This window comes from Oncorhynchus mykiss, chromosome 16, assembly GCF_057628025.1.
Source record: "Oncorhynchus mykiss isolate SJ-2025 chromosome 16, ASM5762802v1, whole genome shotgun sequence".
Classification (NCBI taxonomy): domain Eukaryota; kingdom Metazoa; phylum Chordata; class Actinopteri; order Salmoniformes; family Salmonidae; genus Oncorhynchus; species Oncorhynchus mykiss.
In genome coordinates, this window is record NC_143037.1 from 6637391 (window position 1) to 6662500 (window position 25110).

Sequence of the window (25110 nt, forward strand, 5' to 3'; positions counted from 1 at the left end):
CTATAACAGGAAACCATTGTCTAGTCCTTATGAACTAATGGAGCTATAACAGGAAGTCATTGTCTAGTCCTTATGAACTAATGGAGCTATAACAGGAAGTCATTGTCTAGTACTTTGAACTAATGGAGCTATAACAGGAAGTCATTGTCTAGTCCTTATTAACTAATGGAGCTATAACAGGAAGTCATTGTCTAGTCCTAATTAACTAATGGAGCTATAACAGGAAGTCATTGTCTAGTCCTTATGAACTAATGGAGCTATAACAGGAAGTCATTGTCTAGTACTTTGAACTAATGGAGCTATAACAGGAAGTCATTGTCTAGTCCTTATAAACTAATGGAGACAAACAGGAAACCATTGCCTAGCTCTTAGCCTCTGCTGAGTCCCCAACATCTGGACGTTGTGGTTTTCAGGGGAAATGGAAAGAGAACATGTTACAAAACTTCAGCTTTTGGACGTTAACAAAGCAACACTCCATCTTGACTCCTCTACATTTACTGGATTGGTCGAACACTGCAGAAGAGAACCTCCCCCGACAGGATCTGGTTTCATTGTGTTTCTTTTACGTCTGCTCCATAGGTTAGCTAGATGTAGACAGTCAAATCACCTCTAAGGCTGTTTGTGTGTGTGTGTGTGTGTGTCTGTGCAAGGGTGCGTGCATGTGTGCGTGTGTACCTCCTGGTTGCTGATATTGAAAGGCTCGTGGCCCCTGTGCCGATGCAGCTCCAGGATAGCTATGAGGTCACCGATGGCCGTGAGGATGGGGAGGCACAGGACAGAGTGAACATGAATCCCTGAGTCTGAGTCCTGCCCTGTGCCTTCAGGGAAACGCTCGTCCTGGAGAGAGAGCGAGAAGAGGAAGAGCGAGAGAGAGGCGAGGAAAGGAAGAGAGAGAGAGAGGACGAGAGAGAGAGAGAGAGAGAGAGGACGAGAGAGAGAGAGAGAGAGAGAGAGAGAGAGGACGAGAGAGAGAGAGAGAGAGAGAGGACAAGAGAGAGAGAGAGAGAGAGGACGAGAGAGAGAGAGAGAGAGAGGACGAGAGAGAGAGAGAGAGAGAGAGAGAGAGAGAGAGAGAGAGAGAGATTGAATCCCTGTGTCGTGCAGCACAGAAGTCAGGGGTCCTGACGTCAAAGCATTTGAAATAAAACATATACAATCTGAACCAAATACTTTGGGATGTTTGATTTATCCTGCATTAGGTTTAGGGGTTAGTGTTTTGGGTTAGGGGTTAGGGTGAGGGTTAGTGTTTTGGGTTAGGGTAAAGGTTAGTGGTTAGGGTAAGGGTTAGTATTTTGGGTTAGGATAAGGGCTAGTGTTTTGGGTTAGGGTAAGGGGTTAGGGTGAGGGTTAGTGTTTTGGGTTAGGGTAAAGGTTAGTGGTTAGGGTAAGGGTTAGTATTTTGGGTTAGGATAAGGGCTAGTGTTTTGGGTTAGGGTAAGGGGTTAGGGTGAGGGTTAGTGTTTTGGGTTAGGATAAAGGTTAGTGGTTAGGGTAAGGGTTAGTATTTTGGGTTAGGATAAGGGCTAGTGTTTTGGGTTAGGGTAAGGGGTTAGGGTGAGGGTTAGTGTTTTGGGTTAGGATAAAGGTTAGTGGTTAGGGTAAGGGTTAGTATTTTGGGTTAGGATAAGGGCTAGTGTTTTGGGTTAGGGTAAGGGCTAGTGTTTTGGGTTAGGGTAAGGGATAGTGTTTTGGGTTAGGATAAGGAATAGTGCTTTGGGTTAGGTTAAGGGCTAGTGTTTTGGGTTAGGATAAGGGTTAGTGTTTTGGCTTAGGGTAAGGGCTAGTGTTTTGGGTTAGGGTAAGGGCTAGTGTTTTGGGTTAGGGTAAGGGTTAGTGTTTTGGGTTAGGGTAAGGGTTAGTGTTTTGGGTTAGGGTAAGGGTTAGTGTTTTGGGTTATGGTGAGGGTTAGTGTTTTGGCTTAGGGTAAGGGTTAGTGTTTTGGGTTAGGGTAAGGTTTAGTGGTTAGGGTAAGGGTTTGTGTTTTGGGTTAGGGTAAGGGTTAGTGTTTTGGGTTATGGTGAGGGTTAGTGTTTTGGCTTAGGGTAAGGGCTAGTGTTTTGGGTTAGGGTAAGGGTTAGTGTTTTGGGTTAGGGTAAGGGTTAGTGTTTTTGGTTAGGGTAAGGGTTAGTGTTTTGGCTTAGGGTAAGGGCTAGTGTTTTGGGTTAGGGTAAGGGTTAGTGTTTTGGGTTAGGGTAAGGGTTAGTGTTTTGGGTTATGGTGAGGGTTAGTGTTTTGGCTTAGGGTAAGGTTTAGTGTTTTTGGTTAGAGTAAGGTTTTGTGTTTTGGTTAGGGTAAGGGTTAGTGCTTTGGGTTAGGGTGAGGGTTAGTGTTTTGGGTTAGGGTAAGGGTTAGGTGTATTTATAGTACGCTGAATCTCACCCCTGTGATGTCCTCTACTAGCAGTATTTTGCGTGTTGTGGCGACGTGAGCGGCGATGGTGGTCCCAAACGTGATGGGACCAGCTGGGATGAAGGTGGGAGGACCGTCGTTAGCCCCCGCCGGTTTAAACAAACACAAGCTCTGAGGAAGGACCAGAGAGAAATGAAAATACACTACATCACGTTAGTCATGTAGCAGACGCTGTTATCCAGAGCCACGTACAGTAGTGCACTAATGTTAAAATGGCTAGGTGAGACGACCACCTATCCCAATTACAGTAAGTACACACTAATCACTAATCACTATAGATTAGTACACACTAATCACTAATCACTAAAGATTAGTACACACTAATCACTAATTACTATAGATTAGTACACACTAATCACTATAGATTAGTACACACTAACCACTGTAGATTAGTACACACTAACCACTGTAGATTAGTACACACTAATCACTATAGATAGTACACACTAATCACAAATCACTATAGATTAGTACACACTCATCACTAATCACTATAGATTAGTACACACTCATCACTAATCACTATAGATTAGTACACACTCATCACTAATCACTATAGATTAGTACACACTCATCACTAAACACTATAGATTAGTACACACTAATCACTATAGATAAGTACACACTAATCACTATAGATTAGTACACACTAATCCCTACAGATTAGTACACACTAATCACTATAGATTAGTACACACTAATCACTATAGATTAGTACACACAAATCACTAATCACTATAGATTAGTACACACAAATCACTATAGATTAGTACACACTAATCCCTATAGATTAGTACACACTAATCCCTATAGATTAGTACACACTAATCACTATAGATTAGTACACACTAATCACTATAGATTAGTACACACTAATCACTATAGATTAGTACACACTAATCTCTAATCGTAATAGATTAGTACACACTAATCACTAATCACTCAGTAAACCAGATTAATTTACACTCTGAGACCCAGTAGAATTTACTGTTATTTTAATGAATGATTTACCGAGATTTATTCTTGAGGATATACATTGTTAATGCCTCATTATTAACTAAGGATTGTGGCTTTAACACTCATCACTCACTAGACCAGATCAGTGGAGCTCAGAGTAGTTGATCTGACGAGAAAGTATGTGGTTCACTTACATTGTTGCATTCTCCCAAGTGGTAAAGTGCAAATCCGTCTGCTTTCGTGGCTGTTCGAAGACAAGAGATGTGTGACAGTTACAATCTGTAGTTATACAGATGGTGTGGTGTACAGTACGTACTGTGTGTTACGTGGTGGAGCGCAGGGAGGGGGGCAGGGTGGAGCGCAGGGAGTGGGGCAGGGTGGAGCGCAGGAAGGGGGGCAGGGTGGAGCGCAGGAAGGGGGGCAGGGTGGAGCGCAGGGATGAGAGGGCAGGGAGGGGGGCAGGGCGGAGCGCAGGGAGGGGGGCAGGGCGGAGCGCAGGGAGGGGGGCAGGGTGGAGCGCAGGAAGGGGGGCAGGGTGGAGTGCAGGGATGAGAGGGCAGGGAGGGGGGCAGGGTGGAGCGCAGGAAGGGGGCAGAGTGGAGTGCAGGGAGGGGGGCAGGGTGGAGCGTAGGGAGGGGGGCAGAGTGGAGTGCAGGGAGGGGGGCAGAGTGGAGCGTAGGGAGGGGGGCAGAGTGGAGTGCAGGGAGGGGGGCAGAGTGGAGCGTAGGGAGGGGGGCAGAGTGGAGCGTAGGGAGGGGGGCAGAGTGGAGTGCAGGGAGGGGGGCAGAGTGGAGCGGAGGGAGGGGGGCAGGGTGGAGTGCAGGGAGGGGGGCAGGGTGGAGCGTGTGGAGCGCGAGGAGGGGGGCAGGGTGGAGCGTAGGGAGGGGGGCAGAGTGGAGTGCAGGGAGGAGGGCAGAGTGGAGTGCAGGGAGGGGGGCAGGGTGGCGCGCAGGGAGGGGGGCAGGGTGGAGCGTAGGGAGGGGGGCAGGGTGGAGCGTAGGGAAAGCAGTGCACAGCCTGTCACATCCAAACCCCCCTTGCCACATCAGGGCACTGCGGCAATATAGAGCTCTGGGATATGTCATCTATAACACACACACACACACACTGCACCATGTTACACCACTGGTCCCAGTATAGTTAGTGTCAGTTTAGCCTGGTCCCAGTTCTGTATCATATAGCCTGGTCCCAGATCTGTTTAATATCTGTATCATATAGCCTGGTCCCAGATCTGTATCATATAGCCTGGATCCAGATCGGTTTAATATCTGTATCATATAGCCTGGTCCCAGATCTGTATCATATAGCCTGGTCCCAGATGTGTTTAATATCTGTATCATATAGCCTGGTCCCAGATCTGTTTAATATCTGTATCATATAGCCTGGTCCCAGTTCTGTTTAATATCTGTATCATATAGCCTGGATCCAGATCTGTATCACATAGCCCGGTCCCAGATCTGTTTAATATCTGTATCATATAGCCTGGTCCCAGATCTGTATCATATAGCCTGGTCCCAGACCTGTTTAATATCTGTATCATATAGCCTGGTCCCACACCTGTTTAATATCTGTATCATATAGCCTGGTCCCAGATCTGTATCATATAGCCTGGTCCCAGACCTGTTTAATATCTGTATCATATAGCCTGGTCCCAGACCTGTTTAATATCTGTATCATATAGCCTGGTCCCAGATCTGTATCATATAGCCTGGTCCCAGATCTGTTTAATATCTGTATCATATAGCCTGGTCCCAGATCTGTTTAATATCTGTATCATATAGCCTGGTCCCAGATCTGTATCATATAGCCTGGTCCCAGATCTGTTTAATATCTGTATCATATAGCCTGGTCCCAGATCTGTTTAATATCTGTATCATATAGCCTGGTCCCAGTTCTGTATCATATAGCCTGGTCCCAGTTCTGTATCATATAGCCTGGTCCCAGATCTGTTTAATATCTGCATCATATAGCCTGGTCCCAGATCTGTTTGATATCTGTATCATATAGCCTGGTCCCAGATCTGTTTAATTTCTGTATCATATAGCCTGGTCCCAGATCTGTTTGATATCTGTATCATATAGCCTGGTCCCAGACCTGTTTAATATCTGTATCATATAGCCTGGTCCCAGATCTGTTTAATTTCTGTATCATATAGCCTGGTCCCAGATCTGTATCATATAGCCTGGATCCAGATCTGTATCATCTAGCCTGGTCCCATATCTGTTTAATATCTGCATCATATAGCCTGGTCCCAGATCTGTTTAATATCTGTATCATATAGCCTGGTCCCAGATCTGTTTAATATCTGTATCATATAGCCTGGTCCCAGATCTGTATCATATAGCCTGGTCCCAGATCTGTTTAATATCTGTATCATATAGCCTGGTCCCAGATCTGTTTAATATCTGTATCATATAGCCTGGTCCCAGATCTGTATCATATAGCCTGGTCCCAGATCTGTTTAATATCTGTATCATATAGCCTGGTCCCAGATCTGTTTAATATCTGTATCATATAGCCTGGTCCCAGTTCTGTATCATATAGCCTGGTCCCAGTTCTGTATCATATAGCCTGGTCCCAGATCTGTTTAATATCTGCATCATATAGCCTGGTCCCAGATCTGTTTGATATCTGTATCATATAGCCTGGTCCCAGATCTGTTTAATTTCTGTATCATATAGCCTGGTCCCAGATCTGTTTGATATCTGTATCATATAGCCTGGTCCCAGACCTGTTTAATATCTGTATCATATAGCCTGGTCCCAGATCTGTTTAATTTCTGTATCATATAGCCTGGTCCCAGATCTGTATCATATAGCCTGGATCCAGATCTGTATCATCTAGCCTGGTCCCAGATCTGTTTAATATCTGCATCATATAGCCTGGTCCCAGATCTGTTTGATATCTGTATCATATAGCCTGGTCCCAGATCTGTTTAATTTCTGTATCATATAGCCTGGTCCCAGATCTGTTTAATATCTGTATCATATAGCCTGGTCCCAGATCTGTTTAATATCTGTATCATATAGCCTGGTCCCAGTTCTGTTTAATATCTGTATCATATAGCCTGGATCCAGATCTGTATCACATAGCCCGGTCCCAGATCTGTTTAATATCTGTATCATATAGCCTGGTCCCAGATCTGTATCATATAGCCTGGTCCCAGACCTGTTTAATATCTGTATCATATAGCCTGGTCCCACACCTGTTTAATATCTGTATCATATAGCCTGGTCCCAGACCTGTTTAATATCTGTATCATATAGCCTGGTCCCAGACCTGTTTAATATCTGTATCATATAGCCTGGTCCCAGATCTGTATCATATAGCCTGGTCCCAGATCTGTTTAATATCTGTATCATATAGCCTGGTCCCAGATCTGTTTAATATCTGTATCATATAGCCTGGTCCCAGATCTGTATCATATAGCCTGGTCCCAGATCTGTTTAATATCTGTATCATATAGCCTGGTCCCAGATCTGTTTAATATCTGTATCATATAGCCTGGTCCCAGTTCTGTATCATATAGCCTGGTCCCAGTTCTGTATCATATAGCCTGGTCCCAGATCTGTTTAATATCTGCATCATATAGCCTGGTCCCAGATCTGTTTGATATCTGTATCATATAGCCTGGTCCCAGATCTGTTTAATTTCTGTATCATATAGCCTGGTCCCAGATCTGTTTGATATCTGTATCATATAGCCTGGTCCCAGACCTGTTTAATATCTGTATCATATAGCCTGGTCCCAGATCTGTTTAATTTCTGTATCATATAGCCTGGTCCCAGATCTGTATCATATAGCCTGGATCCAGATCTGTATCATCTAGCCTGGTCCCAGATCTGTTTAATATCTGCATCATATAGCCTGGTCCCAGATCTGTTTAATATCTGTATCATATAGCCTGGTCCCAGATCTGTTTAATATCTGTATCATATAGCCTGGTCCCAGATCTGTATCATATAGCCTGGTCCCAGATCTGTTTAATATCTGTATCATATAGCCTGGTCCCAGATCTGTTTAATATCTGTATCATATAGCCTGGTCCCAGATCTGTATCATATAGCCTGGTCCCAGATCTGTTTAATATCTGTATCATATAGCCTGGTCCCAGATCTGTTTAATATCTGTATCATATAGCCTGGTCCCAGTTCTGTATCATATAGCCTGGTCCCAGTTCTGTATCATATAGCCTGGTCCCAGATCTGTTTAATATCTGCATCATATAGCCTGGTCCCAGATCTGTTTGATATCTGTATCATATAGCCTGGTCCCAGATCTGTTTAATTTCTGTATCATATAGCCTGGTCCCAGATCTGTTTGATATCTGTATCATATAGCCTGGTCCCAGACCTGTTTAATATCTGTATCATATAGCCTGGTCCCAGATCTGTTTAATTTCTGTATCATAAAGCCTGGTCCCAGATCTGTATCATATAGCCTGGATCCAGATCTGTATCATCTAGCCTGGTCCCAGATCTGTTTAATATCTGCATCATATAGCCTGGTCCCAGATCTGTTTAATATCTGTATCATATAGCCTGGTCCCAGATCTGTTTAATATCTGTATCATATAATGATAGCTATATGATACAGATATTAAACAGATCTGGGACCAGGCTATATGATACAGATATTAAACAGGTCTGGGACCAGGCTATATGATACAGAACTGGGACCAGGCTATATGATACAGATATTAAACAGGTCTGGGACCAGGCTATATGATACAGAACTGGGACCAGGCTATATGATACAGATATTAAACAGATCTGGGACCAGGCTATATGATACAGATATTAAACAGGTCTGGGACCAGGCTATATGATACAGATATTAAACAGATCTGGGACCAGGCTATATGATACAGATATTAAACAGATCTGGGACCAGGCTATATGACACAGATATTAAACAGATCTGGGACCAGGCTATATGATACAGATATTAAACAGGTCTGGGACCAGGCTATATGATACAGAACTGGGACCAGGCTATATGATACAGATATTAAACAGGTCTGGGACCAGGCTATATGATACAGATATTAAACAGGTCTGGGACCAGGCTATATGATACAGAACTGGGACCAGGCTATATGATACAGATATTAAACACGTCTGGGACCAGGCTATATGATACAGATATTAAACAGGTCTGGATCCAGGTTATATGATACAGATATTAAACAGGTCTGGGACCAGGCTATATGATACAGAACTGGGACCAGGCTATATGATACAGATATTAAACACGTCTGGGACCAGGTTATATGATACAGATATTAAACAGATCTGGGACCAGGCTATGTGATACAGATCTGGATCCAGGCTATATGATACAGAACTGGGACCATGCTATATGATACAGATATTAAACAGGTCTGGGACCAGGCTATATGATACAGATATTAAACAGATCTGGGACCAGGCTATATGATACAGATATTAAACAGATCTGGGACCAGGCTATATGATACAGATATTAAACAGGTCTGGGACCAGGCTATATGATACAGAACTGGGACCAGGCTATATGATACAGATATTAAACAGATCTGGGACCAGGCTATATGATACAGATATTAAACAGGTCTGGAACCAGGCTATATGATACAGAACTGGGACCATGCTATATGATACAGATATTAAACAGGTCTGGAACCAGGCTATATGATACAGATATTAAACAGGTCTGGGACCAGGCTATATGATGCAGATATTAAACAGATCTGGGACCAGGCTATATGATACAGATATTAAACAGGTCTGGGACCAGGCTATATGATACAGATATTAAACAGGTCTGGGACCAGGCTATATGATACAGATATTAAACAGGTCTGGGACCAGGCTATATGATACAGATCTGGGACCAGGCTATATGATACAGATATTAAACAGAACTGGGACCAGGCTATATGATACAGATATTAAACAGGTCTGGGACCAGGCTATATGATACAGATATTAAACAGATCTGGGACCAGGCTATATGATACAGATATTAAACAGGTCTGGGACCAGGCTATATGATACAGATCTGGGACCAGGCTATATGATACAGATATTAAACAGATCTGGGACCGGGCTATGTGATACAGATCTGGATCCAGGCTATATGATACAGATATTAAACAGATCTGGGACCAGGCTATATGATACAGATATTAAACAGATCTGGGACCAGGCTATATGATACAGATATTAAACAGGTCTGGGACCAGGCTATATGATACAGATATTAAACAGATCTGGGACCAGGCTATATGATACAGATATTAAACAGGTCTGGGACCAGGCTATTTGATACAGAACTGGGACCAGGCTATATGATACAGATATTAAACAGGTCTGGGACCAGGCTATATGATACAGATATTAAACAGGTCTGGGACCAGGCTATATGATACAGATATTAAACAGGTCTGGGACCAGGCTATATGATACAGATATTAAACAGATCTGGGACCAGGCTATATGATACAGATATTAAACAGATCTGGGACCAGGCTATATGATACAGATATTAAACAGATCTGGGACCAGGCTATATGATACAGATATTAAACAGATCTGGGACCAGGCTATATGATACAGATATTAAACAGATCTGGGACCAGGCTATATGATACAGATATTAAACAGGTCTGGGACCAGGCTATTTGATACAGAACTGGGACCAGGCTATATGATACAGATATTAAACAGGTCTGGGACCAGGCTATATGATACAGATATTAAACAGGTCTGGGACCAGGCTATATGATACAGATATTAAACAGATCTGGGACCAGGTTAAACTGTCAGCTAACTGTGAGACATGGTGAAGCCGGATTAACCAGGCAAATGCTGGCTACAAAGAGGGGTCTACCTATCCGTTGTGTGTGTGTGTGTCTGTCTGTGTGTGCGCTATGTGTGTGTGTGTGCTATGTGTTATGTGTGTGTGTGTATGTCTGTCTGTCTGTGTGTGCTATGTGTGTGTGTGTCTGTCTGTCTGTGTGTGTGCTATGTCTGTGTGTGTGCTATGTGTGTGTGTGTGCTATGTGTTATGTGTGTGTGTGTGTGTGTGTCTGTCTGTGTGTGTGCGCTGTGTGTGTGTGGGTGTGTCTGTCTCTGTCTGTGTGTGTTATGTGTGTGTGTGTGTGTTTCTGTCTGTGTGTGTGCAACGTGTGTGTGTGTGCTATGTGTTATGTGTGTGTGTGTCTGTCTGTGTGTGTGTGTGTGTGTGTGTGCTATGTGTTATGTGTGTGCTATGTGTTATGTGTGTGTGTGTGAGTCTGTCTGTCTGTGTGTGTGTGTCTGTCTGTGTGTGTGCGCTGTGTGTGTGTGGGTGTGTCTGTCTCTGTCTGTGTGTGTTATGTGTGTGTGTGTGTGTTTCTGTCTGTGTGTGTGCTACGTGTGTGTGTGTGCTATGTGTTATGTGTGTGTGTGCTATGTGTGTGTCTGTGTGTGTGTGTGTCTGTCTGTCTGTGTGTGTGTGCTATGTGTGTGTGTCTGTCTGTCTATGTGTGTGTGCTATGTGTGTGTGTCTGTCTGTCTGTCTGTGTGTGTGTGCTATGTGTTATGTGTGTGTGCTTTGTGTTAGGAGTGTGTGTGTGCTATGTGTGTGTCTGTCTGTCTGTGTGTGTGTGCTATGTGTGTGTGTCTGTCTGTCTATGTGTGTGTGCTATGTGTGTGTGCTTTGTGTTAGGAGTGTGTGTGTGCTATGTGTGTGTGTGTCTGTCTGTGTTTGTGTGTGTGTGCTATGTGTGTGTGTGTGTTGTGTGTGTGTGTGTGTGCCATGTGTGTGTGCCATGTGTGTGTGTGTGTGTGTGTGTGTGTGTGCTATGTGTGTGTGTCTGTCTGTCTGTGTGTGTGTGCTATGTGTGTGTGTCTGTCTGTCTATGTGTGTGTGCTATGTGTGTGTGTGCTATGTGTTATGTGTGTGTGTGTGTGAGTCTGTCTGTCTGTGTGTGTGTGTGTCTGTCTGTCTGTGTGTGTGTGCTATGTGTGTGTGTCTGTCTGTCTATGTGTGTGTGCTATGTGTGTGTGTGTGTGCTTTGTGTTAGGAGTGTGTGTGTGCTATGTGTGTGTGTGTCTGTCTGTCTGTGTGTGTGTGTGTGCTGTGTGTGTGTGTGTCTGTCTGTGTGTGTGTGCCATGTGTGTGTGTGTGTGCCATGTGTGTGTGTGTGTGTGTGCCATGTGTGTGTCTGTCTGTGTGTGTGTGTGTGTGCTATGTGTGTGTGTGTGACCCACCTGTTTTGATGATGGTGCACAAGTCATAGAATAGAAGCTTGTTGTCTCCTCCGGGGTCCAGCCGCTGTTCCAGGTAACTGGTGAGGTCATGTACCACGTTCTGCATGTTACTGTCCTGGTACTGCTGGACACCAGAGAGACACACGTTACAGTCACACACACACACACGCACACACACACACACCGTGCAACTGCCGACTGCACATGTCGACTGTGATATAACTGTGACCATCGCATCCAAAAATTCTATATAATGAATCGGCTTTTCTCCTCATTCAATATAATGAATCAGGCTTTTCTCCTTATTCAATATAATGAATCAGGCTTTTCTCCTTATTCAATATAATGGATTGGGCTTTTCTCCTCATTCAATATAATGAATCGGGCTTTTCTCCTCATTCAATATAATGAATTGGGCTTTTCTCCTCATTCAATATAATGAATTAAGCTTTTCTCCTCATTCAATATAATGAATCGGGCTTTTCTCCAGTCATTCACAACGACAGACTTCATTCATTAATTTAGCCAGGAAAATCCCATCAGTAACACCTGCCGCTGTTTTCCAGGGATTCCTGGGTTCCATACACTTAGAAAAATGGGGTTCCAAAATGATTGTTCGGCCGTCTCGATAGGACAACCCATTTTGGTTCCAAGGAGAATCCTTTTTGGTTCCACGTAGAACTCTTTCGGGTTCCATGTAGAATCCTCTGTGGAAAGGGTCCTACATGGAACCCAAAGGGTTCTTCAAAGGGTTCTCCTATGGGGAAAGCAGAAGAACACTTTTAGGTTCTAGATAGCACTTTTGTAGAATCAAATGAATTAATTAATTTATTCATTGCTTCGTTAAATAATTAATCCACATTCAACCATCCCCCCCACAGTATCCTGCAGCCTGTGAAATCTCCAGAGGGGTGGAGGTCAGGAAGGGCATCAGTAGTCCTCACAGACCTGATTAGAAGATTCTCTCTCTCTCTGTCTCTCTCTGTCTCTCTCTCTGTCTCTCTCTCTCTCTGTCTCTCTCTCTCTGTCTCTCTCTGTCTCTCTCTCTCTCTGTCTCTCTGTCTCTCTCTCTCTGTCTCTCTCTCTCTGTCTCTCTCTCTGTCTCTCTCTCTCTGTCTCTCTCTGTCTCTCTCTCTCTGTCTCTCTGTCTCTCTCTCTGTGTCTCTATTTCGATTCAAGGGGCTTTATTGGCATTGGAAACATATGTTAGCATTGCCAAAGCAAGTGAAGTAGGTAATATACAAAAGTGAAAAAAACAATAAAAATTAACAGTAAACATTACACATAAAGAATGTAATATTATGTCTATATACAGTGTTGTAACGATGGTTAATGTACATGTCTCCCTCGCTCTCTCTCATCCTGTTCTGACCTCTCTCTCTCTCTCTCATCCTGTTCTGACCTCTCTCTCTCTCTCTCATCCTGTTCTGACCGCTCTCTCTCTCTCTCGCTCTCATCCTGTTCTGACCTCTCTCTCTCTCATCCTGTTCTGACCTCTCTCTCTCTCTCTCATCCTGTTCTGACCTCTCTCTCTCTCTCTCTCATCCTGTTCTGACCGCTCTCTCTCTCTCTCTCGCTCTCATCCTGTTCTGACCTCTCTCTCTCTCTCTCTCACTCTCTCTCTCTGCCTCGCTCTCTCATCCTGTTCTGATCGCTCTCTCTCTCTCTGTCTCTCTCTCTCATCCTGTTCTGATCGCTCTCTCTCTCTCTGTCTCTCTCTCTCATCCTGTTCTGATCGCTCTCTCTCTCTCTGTCTCTCTCTCTCATCCTGTTCTGACCTCTCTCTCTCTCTCTCATCCTGTTCTGACCTCTCTCTCTCTCTCTCTCGCTCGCTCTCATCCTGTTCTGACCTCTCTCTCGCTCTCATCCTGTTCTGACCTCTCTCTCTCTCTGTCTCTCTCTCTCATCCTGTTCTGATCACTCTCTCTCTCTCTGTCTCTCTCTCTCATCCTGTTCAGACCTCTCTCTCATCCTGTTCTGACCTCTCTCTCTCTCTCATCCTGTTCTGACCTCTCTCTCATCCTGTTCTGACCTCTCTCTCTCTCTCTCATCCTGTTCTGACCTCTCTCTCTCTCTCTCTCTCTCATCCTGTTCTGACCTCTCTCTCTCTCTCTCATCCTGTTCTGACCCCTCTCTCTCTCTCTCTCTCTCTCATCCTGTTCTGATCTCTCTCTCTCTCTCTCTCTCTCACTCCTTGCTCCAGCTCTACAGTTCTATACATTGTTACACAACAGACCCATCTCTACTTCACACGACCAGAGAGACTATTGCTGTGCCTGCGGAGACAGAGAGAGGACAGAACAGGATGATGGAGAGAGAGAGGTTAGAACAGGACGATGGAGAGAGACAGAAGGAGAGATTACAGAACAGGATGATGGAGAGAGAGATAGAGACAGAGGTCAGAACAGGATGATGGAGAGAGAGAGAGAGCGAGAGAGAGGGGTCAGAACAGGACGATGGAGAGAGAGAGAGACATAGAGGTCAGAACGGGATGATGGAGAGAGAGTGACAGAGATGTCAGAACAGGACGATGGAGAGAGAGACCGAGAGAGAGAGGTCAGAACAGGATAATGGAGAGCGAGACAGAGACAGTGAGAGAGGTCAGAACAGAACGATGGAGAGAGAGAGAGAGAGACAGATCAGAACAGGATGATGGAGAGAGAGACAGTGAGAGAGATCAGAACAGGATGATGGAGAGAGAGACGGAGAGAGAGAGAGGTCAGAACAGGACGATGGAGAGAGAGCGAGAGACAGAGAGGTCAGAACAGGATGATGGAGAGAGAGAGAGAGAGACAGAAAGAGATCAGTACAGGACGATGGAGAGAGACCGAGAGAGGGAGAGGTCAGAACAGGATAATGGAGAGAGAGACAGAGACAGTGAGAGAGGTCAGAACAGGATGATGGAGAGAGAGAGAGACATAGAGGTCAGAACAGGATGATGGAGAGAGAGTGACAGAGATGTCAGAACAGGACGATGGAGAGAGAGACCGAGAGAGAGAGGTCAGAACAGGATAATGGAGAGAGAGACAGAGACAGTGAGAGAGGTCAGAACAGAACGATGGAGAGAGAGAGAGAGAGACAGATCAGAACAGGATGATGGAGAGAGAGACAGAGACAGTGAGAGAGATCAGAACAGGATGATGGAGAGAGAGACGGAGAGAGAGAGAGGTCAGAACAGGACGATGGAGAGAGAGAGAGAGAGACAGAAAGAGATCAGTACAGGACGATGGAGAGAGACCGAGAGAGGGAGAGGTCAGAACAGGATAATGGAGAGAGAGACAGAGACAGTGAGAGAGGTCAGAACAGGATGATGGAGAGAGAGAGAGACATAGAGGTCAGAACAGGATGATGGAGAGAGAGTGACAGAGATGTCAGAACAGGACGATGGAGAGAGAGACCGAGAGAGAGAGGTCAGAACAGGATAATGGAGAGAGAGACAGAGACAGTGAGAGAGGTCAGAACAGAACGATGGAGAGAGAGAGAGAGAGACAGATCAGAACAGGATGATGGAGAGAGAGACAGAGACATTGAGAGAGATCAGAACAGGATGATGGAGAGAGAGACGGAGAGAGAGAGAGGTCAGAACAGGACGATGGAGAGAGAGCGAGAGACAGAGAGGTCAGAACAGGTGATGGAGAGAGAGAGAGAGAGACAGAAAGAGATCAGTACAGGACGATGGAGAGAGACCGAGAGAGGGAGAGGTCAGAACAGGATAATGGAGAGAGAGACAGAGACAGTGAGAGAGGTCAGAACAGGATGATGGAGAGAGACAGAGAGAGCGAGGTCAGAACAGGACGATGGAGAGAGAGAGAGAGACAGAGAGAGAGGTCAGAACAGGATAATGGAGAGAGAGACAGAGACAGTGAGAGAGGTCAGAACAGGATGATGGAGACAGACAGAGAGAGAGAGGTCAGAACAGGATGATGGAGAGAGAGAGAGACAGATTCCCTCAGATTACACAGATCCACACAGAATACTGGGTGAAATATGAAGAATCATCATGTTCTGATCTCTCTCAATTCAATTCAGTTCAGTTCAAGGGGCTTTATTGGCATGGGAAACATGTGTTAACATTGCCAAAGCAAGTGAGGTAGATAATATACAAAAGTGAAATAAACAATAAAAATTAACAGTAAACATTACACATACAAAAGTTTCAAAACAATAAAGACATTACAAATGTCATATTATATATATATACAGTGTTTTAACAATGTACAAATGGTTAAAGGACACAAGATAAAATAAATAAGCATAAATATGGGTTGTATTTACAATGGTGTTTGGTCTTCAGTGGTTGCCCTTTTCTCGTGGCAACAGGTCACAAATCTTGCTGCTGTGATGGCACACTGTGGAATTTCACCAAGTAGATATGGGAGTTTATCAAAATTGGATTTGTTGTTGCATTCTATTGCCCGTGCCAATTCGTTGATATACAGTGCCTTGCGAAAGTATTCGGCCCCCTTGAACTTTGGGACCTTTTGCCACATTTCAGGCTTCAAACATAAAGATATAAAACTGTATTTTTTTGTGAAGAATCAACAACAAGTGGGACACAATCATGAAGTGGAACGACATTTATTGGATATTTCAAACTTTTTTAACAAATCAAAAACTGAAAAATTGGGCGTGCAAAATTATTCAGCCCCCTTAAGTTAATACTTTGTAGCGCCACCTTTTGCTGCGATTACAGCTGTAAGTCGCTTTAGGTATGTCTCTATCAGTTTTGCACATCGAGAGACTGAAATTTTTTCCCATTCCTCCTTGCAAAACAGCTCGAGCTCAGTGAGGTTGGATGGAGAGCATTTGTGAACAGCAGTTTTCAGTTCTTTCCACAGATTCTCGATTGGATTCAGGTCTGGACTTTGACTTGGCCATTCTAACACCTGGATATGTTTATTTTTGAACCATTCCATTGTAGATTTTGCTTTATGTTTTGGATCATTGTCTTGTTGGAAGACAAATCTCCGTCCCAGTTTCAGGTCTTTTGCAGACTCCATCACGTTCTTTCAGAATGGTCCTGTATTTGGCTCCATCCATCTTCCCATCAATTTTAACCATCTTCCCTGTCCCTGCTGAAGAAAAGCAGGCCCAAACCATGATGCTGCCACCACCATGTTTGACAGTGGGGATGGTGTGTTCAGCTGTGTTGCTTTTACGCCAAACATAACGTTTTGTATTGTTGCCAAAAAGTTCCATTTTGGTTTCATCTGACCAGAGCACCTTCTTCCACATGTTTGGTGTGTCTCCCAGGTGGCTTGTGGCAAACTTTAAACCACACTTTTTATGGATATCTTTAAGAAATGGCTTTCTTCTTGCCACTCTTCCATAAAGGCCAGATTTGTGCAATATACGACTGATTGTTGTCCTATGGACAGAGTCTCCCACCTCAGCTGTAGATCTCTGCAGTTCATCCAGAGTGATCATGGGCCTCTTGGCTGTATCTCTGATCAGTCTTCTCCTTGTATGAGCTGAAAGTTTAGAGGGACGGCCAGGTCTTGGTAGATTTGCAGTGGTCTGATACTCCTTCCATTTCAATATTATCGCTTGCACAGTGCTCCTTGGGATGTTTAAAGCTTGGGAAATATTTTTGTATCCAAATCCGGCTTTAAACTTCTTCACAACAGTATCTCGGACCTGCCTGGTGTGTTCCTTGTTCTTCATGATGCTCTCTGCGCTTTTAACGGACCTCTGAGACTATCACAGTGCAGGTGCATTTATACGGAGACTTGATTACACACAGGTGGATTGTATTTATCATCATTAGTCATTTAGGTCAACATTGGATCATTCAGAGATACTCACTGAACTTCTGGAGAGAGTTTGCTGCACTGAAAGTAAAGGGGCTGAATAATTGTGCACGCACAATTTTTCAGTTTTTGATTTGTTAAAAACGTTTGAAATATCCAATAAATGTCGTTCCACTTCATGATTGTGTCCCACTTGTTGTTGATTCTTCACAAAAAAATACAGTTTTATATCTTTATGTTTGAAGCCTGAAATGTGGCAAAAGGTCGCAAAGTTCAAGGGGGCCGAATACTTTCGCAAGGCACTGTATATGTTGAAGAGGGTGGGGCTTAAGCTGCATCCCTGTCTCACCCCACGACCCTGTGTGAAGAAATGTGTGTTTTTTGCCCATTTTAACCGCACACTTGTTGTTTCTGTACATGGATTTTATAACGTTGTATGTTTAACCCCCAACACCACTTTCCATCAGTTTGTATAGCAGACCCTCATGCCAAATTGATGTCGAAGGCTTTTTTGAAATCAACAAAGCATGAGAAGACTTTGCCTTTGTTTTGGTTTGTTTGGTTGTCAATTAGGGTGTGCAGGGTGAATACATGGTCTGTTGTACGGTAATTTGGTAAAAAGCCAATTTGACATTTGCTAAGTACATTGTTTTCATTGATGAAATGTACGAGTCTGCTGTTAATGATAATGCAGAGGATTTTAACAAGGTTACTGTTGACACATATTCCACGGTAGTTATTGGGGTCAAATTTGTCTCCACTTTTGTGGATTGGGGTGATCAGTCCTTGGTTCCAAATATTGGGGAAGATTCCAGAGCTAAGGATGATGTTAAAGAGTTCTAGTATAGCCAATTGGAATTTGTGGTCTGTATATTTTATAATTTAATTTGAGGATACCATCAACATCACAGGCCTTTTGGGGTTGAAGAGTTCGTATTAGTCCTGTAGTTCATTCAATGTAATTGGAGAATCCAGTGGGTTCTGGTTGTCTTTAATAGTTGATTCCAAGATTTATATTTGATCATGTCTATGTTTTTGCTGTTTGTTCTTCGTTACAGAGCCAAAAAGATTAGAGAAGTTAACTCTTCGTGTTTCCCAGAAGTGTTTGCAGTCTATGGATTCTTCAATTACATTGAGCTGATTTCTGACGTGCTGTTCGCTCTTTTTCCGTAGTGTATTTCTGTATTGTTTTCGTGATTCAACGTAGTGAAGGCGTAGACTCAGGTTTTCAGGGTCTCTTGTGTTTTTAGTTAGATAGGTTTCTCAATTTCTTCCTGACGTTTTTGCATTCTTCATCAAACCATTTGTCATTGTTGTTCATTATCTTCGGTTTCTGTTGGAAATGTTTTAATTTGATAGGGAAGCTGAGAGGTCAAATATACTGTTAAGATTCTATACTGCCAAGTTTACACCTTCACTATTACAGTGGAACGTTTTATCTAGGAAGTACTTTCCTTCCATCTATAGCATTTCTTAATATTATTCAGTTCCTTTGGCTTTGATGCCTCATGATTGAGTATTGCTCTGTTTAAGTAGACTGTGATTTTGCTGTGATCTGATAGGGGTGTTAGTGGGCTGATTGTGAACCCTCAGAGACTCAAGCATTTCACTACACCCGCAATAACATCTGCTAAACATGTGTATGTGACCAATACAATTTTATTTGATTTTGATTTGAGACTCTGGGTTTAAGTCCATGATAAAGTAGTCTATAGTACCACTGACAAGAGATGAGCTATAGGTGAACCTACCATAGGAGTCCCCTCGAAGCCTTACATTGACTATGTACATACCCAGCGTGCGACAGAGCTGCAGGAGTTGTGACCCATTTTTGTTGGTTATGTTGTCGTAGTTGTGCCTAGAGGGGCATATGGGGGAGGGAATGCTGTCACCTCCAGGCAGGTGTTTGTCCCCCTGTGTGCTGAGGGAGTCAGGTTCTTGTCCGGTTCTGGTATTTAGGTCGCCACAGACTAGTACATGTCCCTGGGCCTGCAAATGTTTGATTTCCCCCTCCAGTATGGAGAAGCTGTCTTCATTAAAGTATGGGGATTCTAGTGGGGGGATATAGGTAGCACACAGGAGGACATTTTTCTCTGAGACCATTTACTTTTGAATTTCTAGCCAAATATAACATGTTCCTGTTTTGATTAATTTAATAGATTGAGTTCGGTCTGCTCTACACCAAATTAGCAAACCCCCTGAGTCCCTTCCCTGTTTCACACCTGGTAGTTTGGTGGATGGGACTACCAGCTCTCTGTAACCTAGAGGGCAACCAGTGGGTCCGTCTCCTCTATACCATGTTTCTTATAGGATGACAATGTCTGTATTTCCGATATCTTTGGTGTAGTCCAGGTTCCTGCTCTTTAGGCCAAAGGCAGATGACCTCAGACCTGGGATATTACAGGATGAGTCTCTCTCTCTACCTCTCTCATTCTCTCTCTCTCTTTCTCTCTAGCCCCCTCTCTCTCTCTCTCTCTCTTTCTCTCTACCTCTCATTCTCTACCTCTCTCTCTCTACCCCTCTCTCTCTACCTCTCTCTCTCTACCTCTCTCTCTCTACCCCTCTCTCTCTACCTCTCTCTCTCTACATCTCTCTTTCTGCATCTCTCTTTCTCTGTACCATGTGATCATTGCTTACATCAACAGCAGACTCCTGAGTTCTGACCAAACTGAAGGTAAAATGGTATTTTATTTGAATTCAGTCAATGTTTAATCAACTCAATAGACAGACTATATAAGGGATTTTCTTTCTAAAGTAAAAAAATCTGAAAACAAAGCAAAGGATAGTTAAAACATGTTGAATTAAATGATTACAATGAAACACATGAAATACATTAAAATATGGAGTCTTCATCTGTGTCTTAAACTAAATAGACCCCAAACTATTTAAATTCTTCACAGAGGATCTTATTGTTCCAAGTTCCCCCACAGGTACCATCACAGCACAGGTACCATCACAGGTACCATCACAGGTACCATCACAGCACAGGTACCATCACAGGTACCATCACAGCACAGGTACCATCACAGGTACTATCACAGGTACTATCACAGGTACCATCACAGGTACTATCACAGCACAGGCACCATCACAGGTACTATCACAGGTACTATCACAGGTACCATCACAGGTACTATCACAGCACAGGCACCATCACAGGTACTATCACAGCACAGGTACCATCACAGGTACCATCAGAGCACAGGTACCATCACAGGTACTATCACAGCACAGGTACCATCAGAGCACAGGTACCATCACAGGTACCATCACAGGTACCATCACAGCACAGGTACCATCACAGGAGTATGAATCCAATAACAGGCCACTGACGTTAGCACTTTGAATATAATGGTATCAATTCAGACAGACACAGACAGTCAGTCAGACAGTCAGTCAGTCAGCCAGCCAGTCAGCCAGCCAGTCAGATAGTCAGTCAGTCAGCCAGCCAGTCAGCCAGCCAGTCAGATAGTCAGTCAGTCAGCCAGCCAGTCAGTCAGTCAGCCAGCCAGTCAGTCAGTCAGTCAGCCAGTCAGTCAGTCAGATAGTCAGCCAGTCAGCCAGATAGTCAGCCAGTCAGTCAGATAGTCAGTCAGATAGTCAGCCAGCCAGTCAGTCAGATAGTCAGCCAGTCAGTCAGACAGTCAGTCAGTCAGCCAGCCAGTCAGATAGTCAGTCAGTCAGCCAGCCAGTCAGTCAGTCAGCCAGCCAGTCAGTCAGTCAGCCAGTCAGTCAGTCAGTCAGCCAGTCAGTCAGTCAGATAGTCAGCCAGTCAGCCAGATAGTCAGCCAGTCAGTCAGATAGTCAGTCAGATAGTCAGCCAGCCAATCAGTCAGATAGTCAGCCAGTCAGATAGTCAGCCAGCCAGCCAGCCAGTCAGTCAGATAGTCAGCCAGCCAGCCAGTCAGTCAGTCAGTCAGATAGTCAGCCAGTCAGTCAGTCAGCCAGCCAGCCAGTCAGATAGTCAGTCAGATAGTCAGCCAGCCAGTCAGTCAGTCAGTCAGATAGTCAGCCAGTCAGCCAGCCAGTCAGATAGTCAGCCAGTCAGCCAGCCAGTCAGATAGTCAGCCAGTCAGATAGTCAGCCAGTCAGCCAGCCAGTCAGTCAGTCAGTCAGCCAGCCAGTTAGTCAGATAGTCAGCCAGCCAGTCAGTCAGATAGTCAGATAGTCAGTCAGTCAGATAGTCAGCCAGCCAGTCAGTCAGTCAGATAGTCAGCCAGTCAGTCAGATAGTCAGCCAGCCAGTCAGTCAGTCAGATAGTCAGCCAGTCAGTCAGTCAGTCAGATAGTCAGTCAGTCAGATAGTCAGCCAGTCAGCCAGATAGTCAGCCAGTCAGTCAGATAGTCAGTCAGTCAGTCAGTCAGCCAGTCAGCCAGCCAGTCAGATAGTCAGTCAGTCAGATAGTCAGCCAGTCAGCCAGATAGTCAGCCAGTCAGATAGTCAGCCAGTCAGCCAGATAGTCAGCCAGTCAGTCAGATAGTCAGTCAGTCAGTCAGCCAGTCAGCCAGCCAGTCAGATAGTCAGTCAGTCAGATAGTCAGCCAGTCAGCCAGATAGTCAGCCAGTCAGTCAGATAGTCAGTCAGTCAGATAGTCAGCCAGTCAGCCAGATAGTCAGCCAGTCAGTCAGATAGTCAGTCAGTCAGTCAGATAGTCAGCCAGCCAGTCAGTCAGATAGTCAGCCAGTCAGATAGTCAGCCAGCCAGCCAGCCAGTCAGTCAGATAGTCAGCCAGCCAGCCGGTCAGTCAGTCAGTCAGTCAGATAGTCAGCCAGTCAGTCAGTCAGCCAGCCAGCCAGTCAGATAGTCAGTCAGTCAGTCAGCCAGCCAGTCAGCCAGCCAGTCAGATAGTCAGCCAGTCAGCCAGCCAGTCAGTCAGTCAGTCAGCCAGCCAGTTAGTCAGATAGTCAGCCAGTCAGTCAGATAGTCAGTCAGATAGTCAGCCAGCCAGTCAGTCAGTCAGATAGTCAGCCAGATAGTCAGCCAGTCAGTCAGCCAGTCAGTCAGCGAGCCAGCCAGCCAGTCAGTCAGCCAGCCAGTCAGTCAGTCAGTCAGTCAGATAGTCAGCCAGATAGTCAGCCAGTCAGTCAGATAGTCAGCCAGTCAGTCAGCGAGCCAGCCAGCCAGTCAGTCAGTCAGCCAGCCAGCCAGTCAGTCAGTCAGTCAGATAGTCAGTCAGTCAGATAGTCAGCCAGTCAGCCAGTCAGTCAGCCAGCCAGTCAGTCAGTCAGTCAGTCAGATAGTCAGCCAGTCAGTCAGCCAGCCAGTCAGATAGTCAGCCAGTCAGATAGTCTGCCAGCCAGTCAGCCAGTCAGCCAGCCAGTCAGCCAGTCAGTTAGTCAGTCAGATAGTCAGCCAGTCAGTCAGCCAGCCAGTCAGCCAGCCAGTCAGTCAGATAGTCAGCCAGTCAGATAGTCAGCCAGTCAGATAGTCAGCCAGTCAGATAGTCAGCCAGTCAGTCAGCCAGCCAGTCAGCCAGCCAGTCAGCCAGCCAGTCAGATAGTCAGCCAGTCAGATAGTCAGCCAGTCAGATAGTCAGCCAGTCAGTCAGCCAGCCAGTCAGCCAGCCAGCCAGTCAGCCAGTCAGATAGTCAGCCAGTCAGATAGTCTGTCAGCCAGCCAGTCAACCAGCCAGTCAGCCAGCCAGTCAGATAGTCAGCCAGTCAGATAGTCTGTCAGCCAGCCAGTCAGCCAGCCAGCCAGCCAGTCAGCCAGCCAGTCAGCCAGCCAGTCAGTCAGATAGTCAGATAGTCAGTCAGTCAGATAGTCAGCCAGCCAGTCAGTCAGTCAGATAGTCAGCCAGTCAGTCAGATAGTCAGCCAGCCAGTCAGTCAGTCAGATAGTCAGCCAGTCAGTCAGTCAGTCAGATAGTCAGTCAGTCAGATAGTCAGCCAGTCAGCCAGATAGTCAGCCAGTCAGTCAGATAGTCAGTCAGTCAGTCAGTCAGCCAGTCAGCCAGCCAGTCAGATAGTCAGTCAGTCAGATAGTCAGCCAGTCAGCCAGATAGTCAGCCAGTCAGATAGTCAGCCAGTCAGCCAGATAGTCAGCCAGTCAGTCAGATAGTCAGTCAGTCAGTCAGCCAGTCAGCCAGCCAGTCAGATAGTCAGTCAGTCAGATAGTCAGCCAGTCAGCCAGATAGTCAGCCAGTCAGTCAGATAGTCAGTCAGTCAGATAGTCAGCCAGTCAGCCAGATAGTCAGCCAGTCAGTCAGATAGTCAGTCAGTCAGTCAGATAGTCAGCCAGCCAGTCAGTCAGATAGTCAGCCAGTCAGATAGTCAGCCAGCCAGCCAGCCAGTCAGTCAGATAGTCAGCCAGCCAGCCGGTCAGTCAGTCAGTCAGTCAGATAGTCAGCCAGTCAGTCAGTCAGCCAGCCAGCCAGTCAGATAGTCAGTCAGTCAGTCAGCCAGCCAGTCAGCCAGCCAGTCAGATAGTCAGCCAGTCAGCCAGCCAGTCAGTCAGTCAGTCAGCCAGCCAGTTAGTCAGATAGTCAGCCAGTCAGTCAGATAGTCAGTCAGATAGTCAGCCAGCCAGTCAGTCAGTCAGATAGTCAGCCAGATAGTCAGCCAGTCAGTCAGCCAGTCAGTCAGCGAGCCAGCCAGCCAGTCAGTCAGCCAGCCAGTCAGTCAGTCAGTCAGTCAGTCAGATAGTCAGCCAGATAGTCAGTCAGTCAGTCAGATAGTCAGCCAGTCAGTCAGCGAGCCAGCCAGCCAGTCAGTCAGTCAGCCAGCCAGCCAGTCAGTCAGTCAGTCAGATAGTCAGTCAGTCAGATAGTCAGCCAGTCAGCCAGTCAGTCAGCCAGCCAGTCAGTCAGTCAGTCAGTCAGTCAGATAGTCAGCCAGTCAGTCAGCCAGCCAGTCAGATAGTCAGCCAGTCAGATAGTCTGCCAGCCAGTCAGCCAGTCAGCCAGCCAGTCAGCCAGTCAGTTAGTCAGTCAGATAGTCAGCCAGTCAGTCAGCCAGCCAGTCAGCCAGCCAGTCAGTCAGATAGTCAGCCAGTCAGATAGTCAGCCAGTCAGATAGTCAGCCAGTCAGTCAGCCAGCCAGTCAGCCAGCCAGTCAGCCAGCCAGTCAGATAGTCAGCCAGTCAGATAGTCAGCCAGTCAGATAGTCAGCCAGTCAGTCAGCCAGCCAGTCAGCCAGCCAGCCAGTCAGCCAGTCAGATAGTCAGCCAGTCAGATAGTCTGTCAGCCAGCCAGTCAACCAGCCAGTCAGCCAGCCAGTCAGATAGTCAGCCAGTCAGATAGTCTGTCAGCCAGCCAGTCAGCCAGCCAGCCAGCCAGTCAGCCAGCCAGTCAGCCAGCCAGTCAGATAGTCAGCCAGTCAGTCAGCCAGCCAGCCAGTCAGTCAGTCAGTCAGATAGTCAGCCAGTCAGTCAGCCAGCCAGTCAGCCAGCCAGTCAGATAGTCAGCCAGTCAGATAGTCTGTCAGCCAGTCAGCCAACCAGTCAGCCAGCCAGTCAGTCAGGAGGTAACTCACCCTACTGCCTGATGACGTGTCATCTGAAAGAAGAAGACAAAACAATGAGTTACACTGCAGTGGAGAAGGAGACAAGGAAACAAGGAAGCCAGTTAGGACACATGGTCACAAGAGTTCATGTGCTCATCACAACAAAGGCAGTAGAAAACCACAGGAAAAGACAGGTGTATGTATAGAGTGACCGTGTGGTAGCAGAACCTGAAAAGGTAGGCTGCTCCGTACTGGCACCAACTGTCAACTTAATGAAGGCAATAGAAACCATGACAACATTACAACAGGGAACAT

General features: G+C 45.6%; 1 protein-coding gene across 13 annotated transcripts in view; it reads right to left on the reverse strand.

Moving 5' to 3' along the window:
* pde10a (phosphodiesterase 10A) overlaps positions 1-25110 on the reverse strand; it is a 128784-nt gene that overhangs the window by 44913 nt on the left and 58761 nt on the right. For 12 of the 13 annotated variants that reach the window (XR_016487095.1, XR_016487102.1, XR_016487098.1 and 9 more), the window contains exons 3-7: positions 24826-24848; positions 11604-11727; positions 3561-3610; positions 2380-2520; positions 676-837 (exon numbers count right to left, since the gene is read on the reverse strand). Coding sequence is in view for 2 of the 13 variants with exons in the window: in XM_090201816.1 (XP_090057942.1) it covers positions 676-837; positions 2380-2520; positions 3561-3610; positions 11604-11727; positions 24826-24848 (500 nt within the window). In the remaining 11 variants the exon portion in view is untranslated. The remainder of the gene's footprint in view (positions 1-675; positions 838-2379; positions 2521-3560; positions 3611-11603; positions 11728-24825; positions 24849-25110) is intronic. The other variant, XM_090201817.1, reaches the window with a different exon arrangement.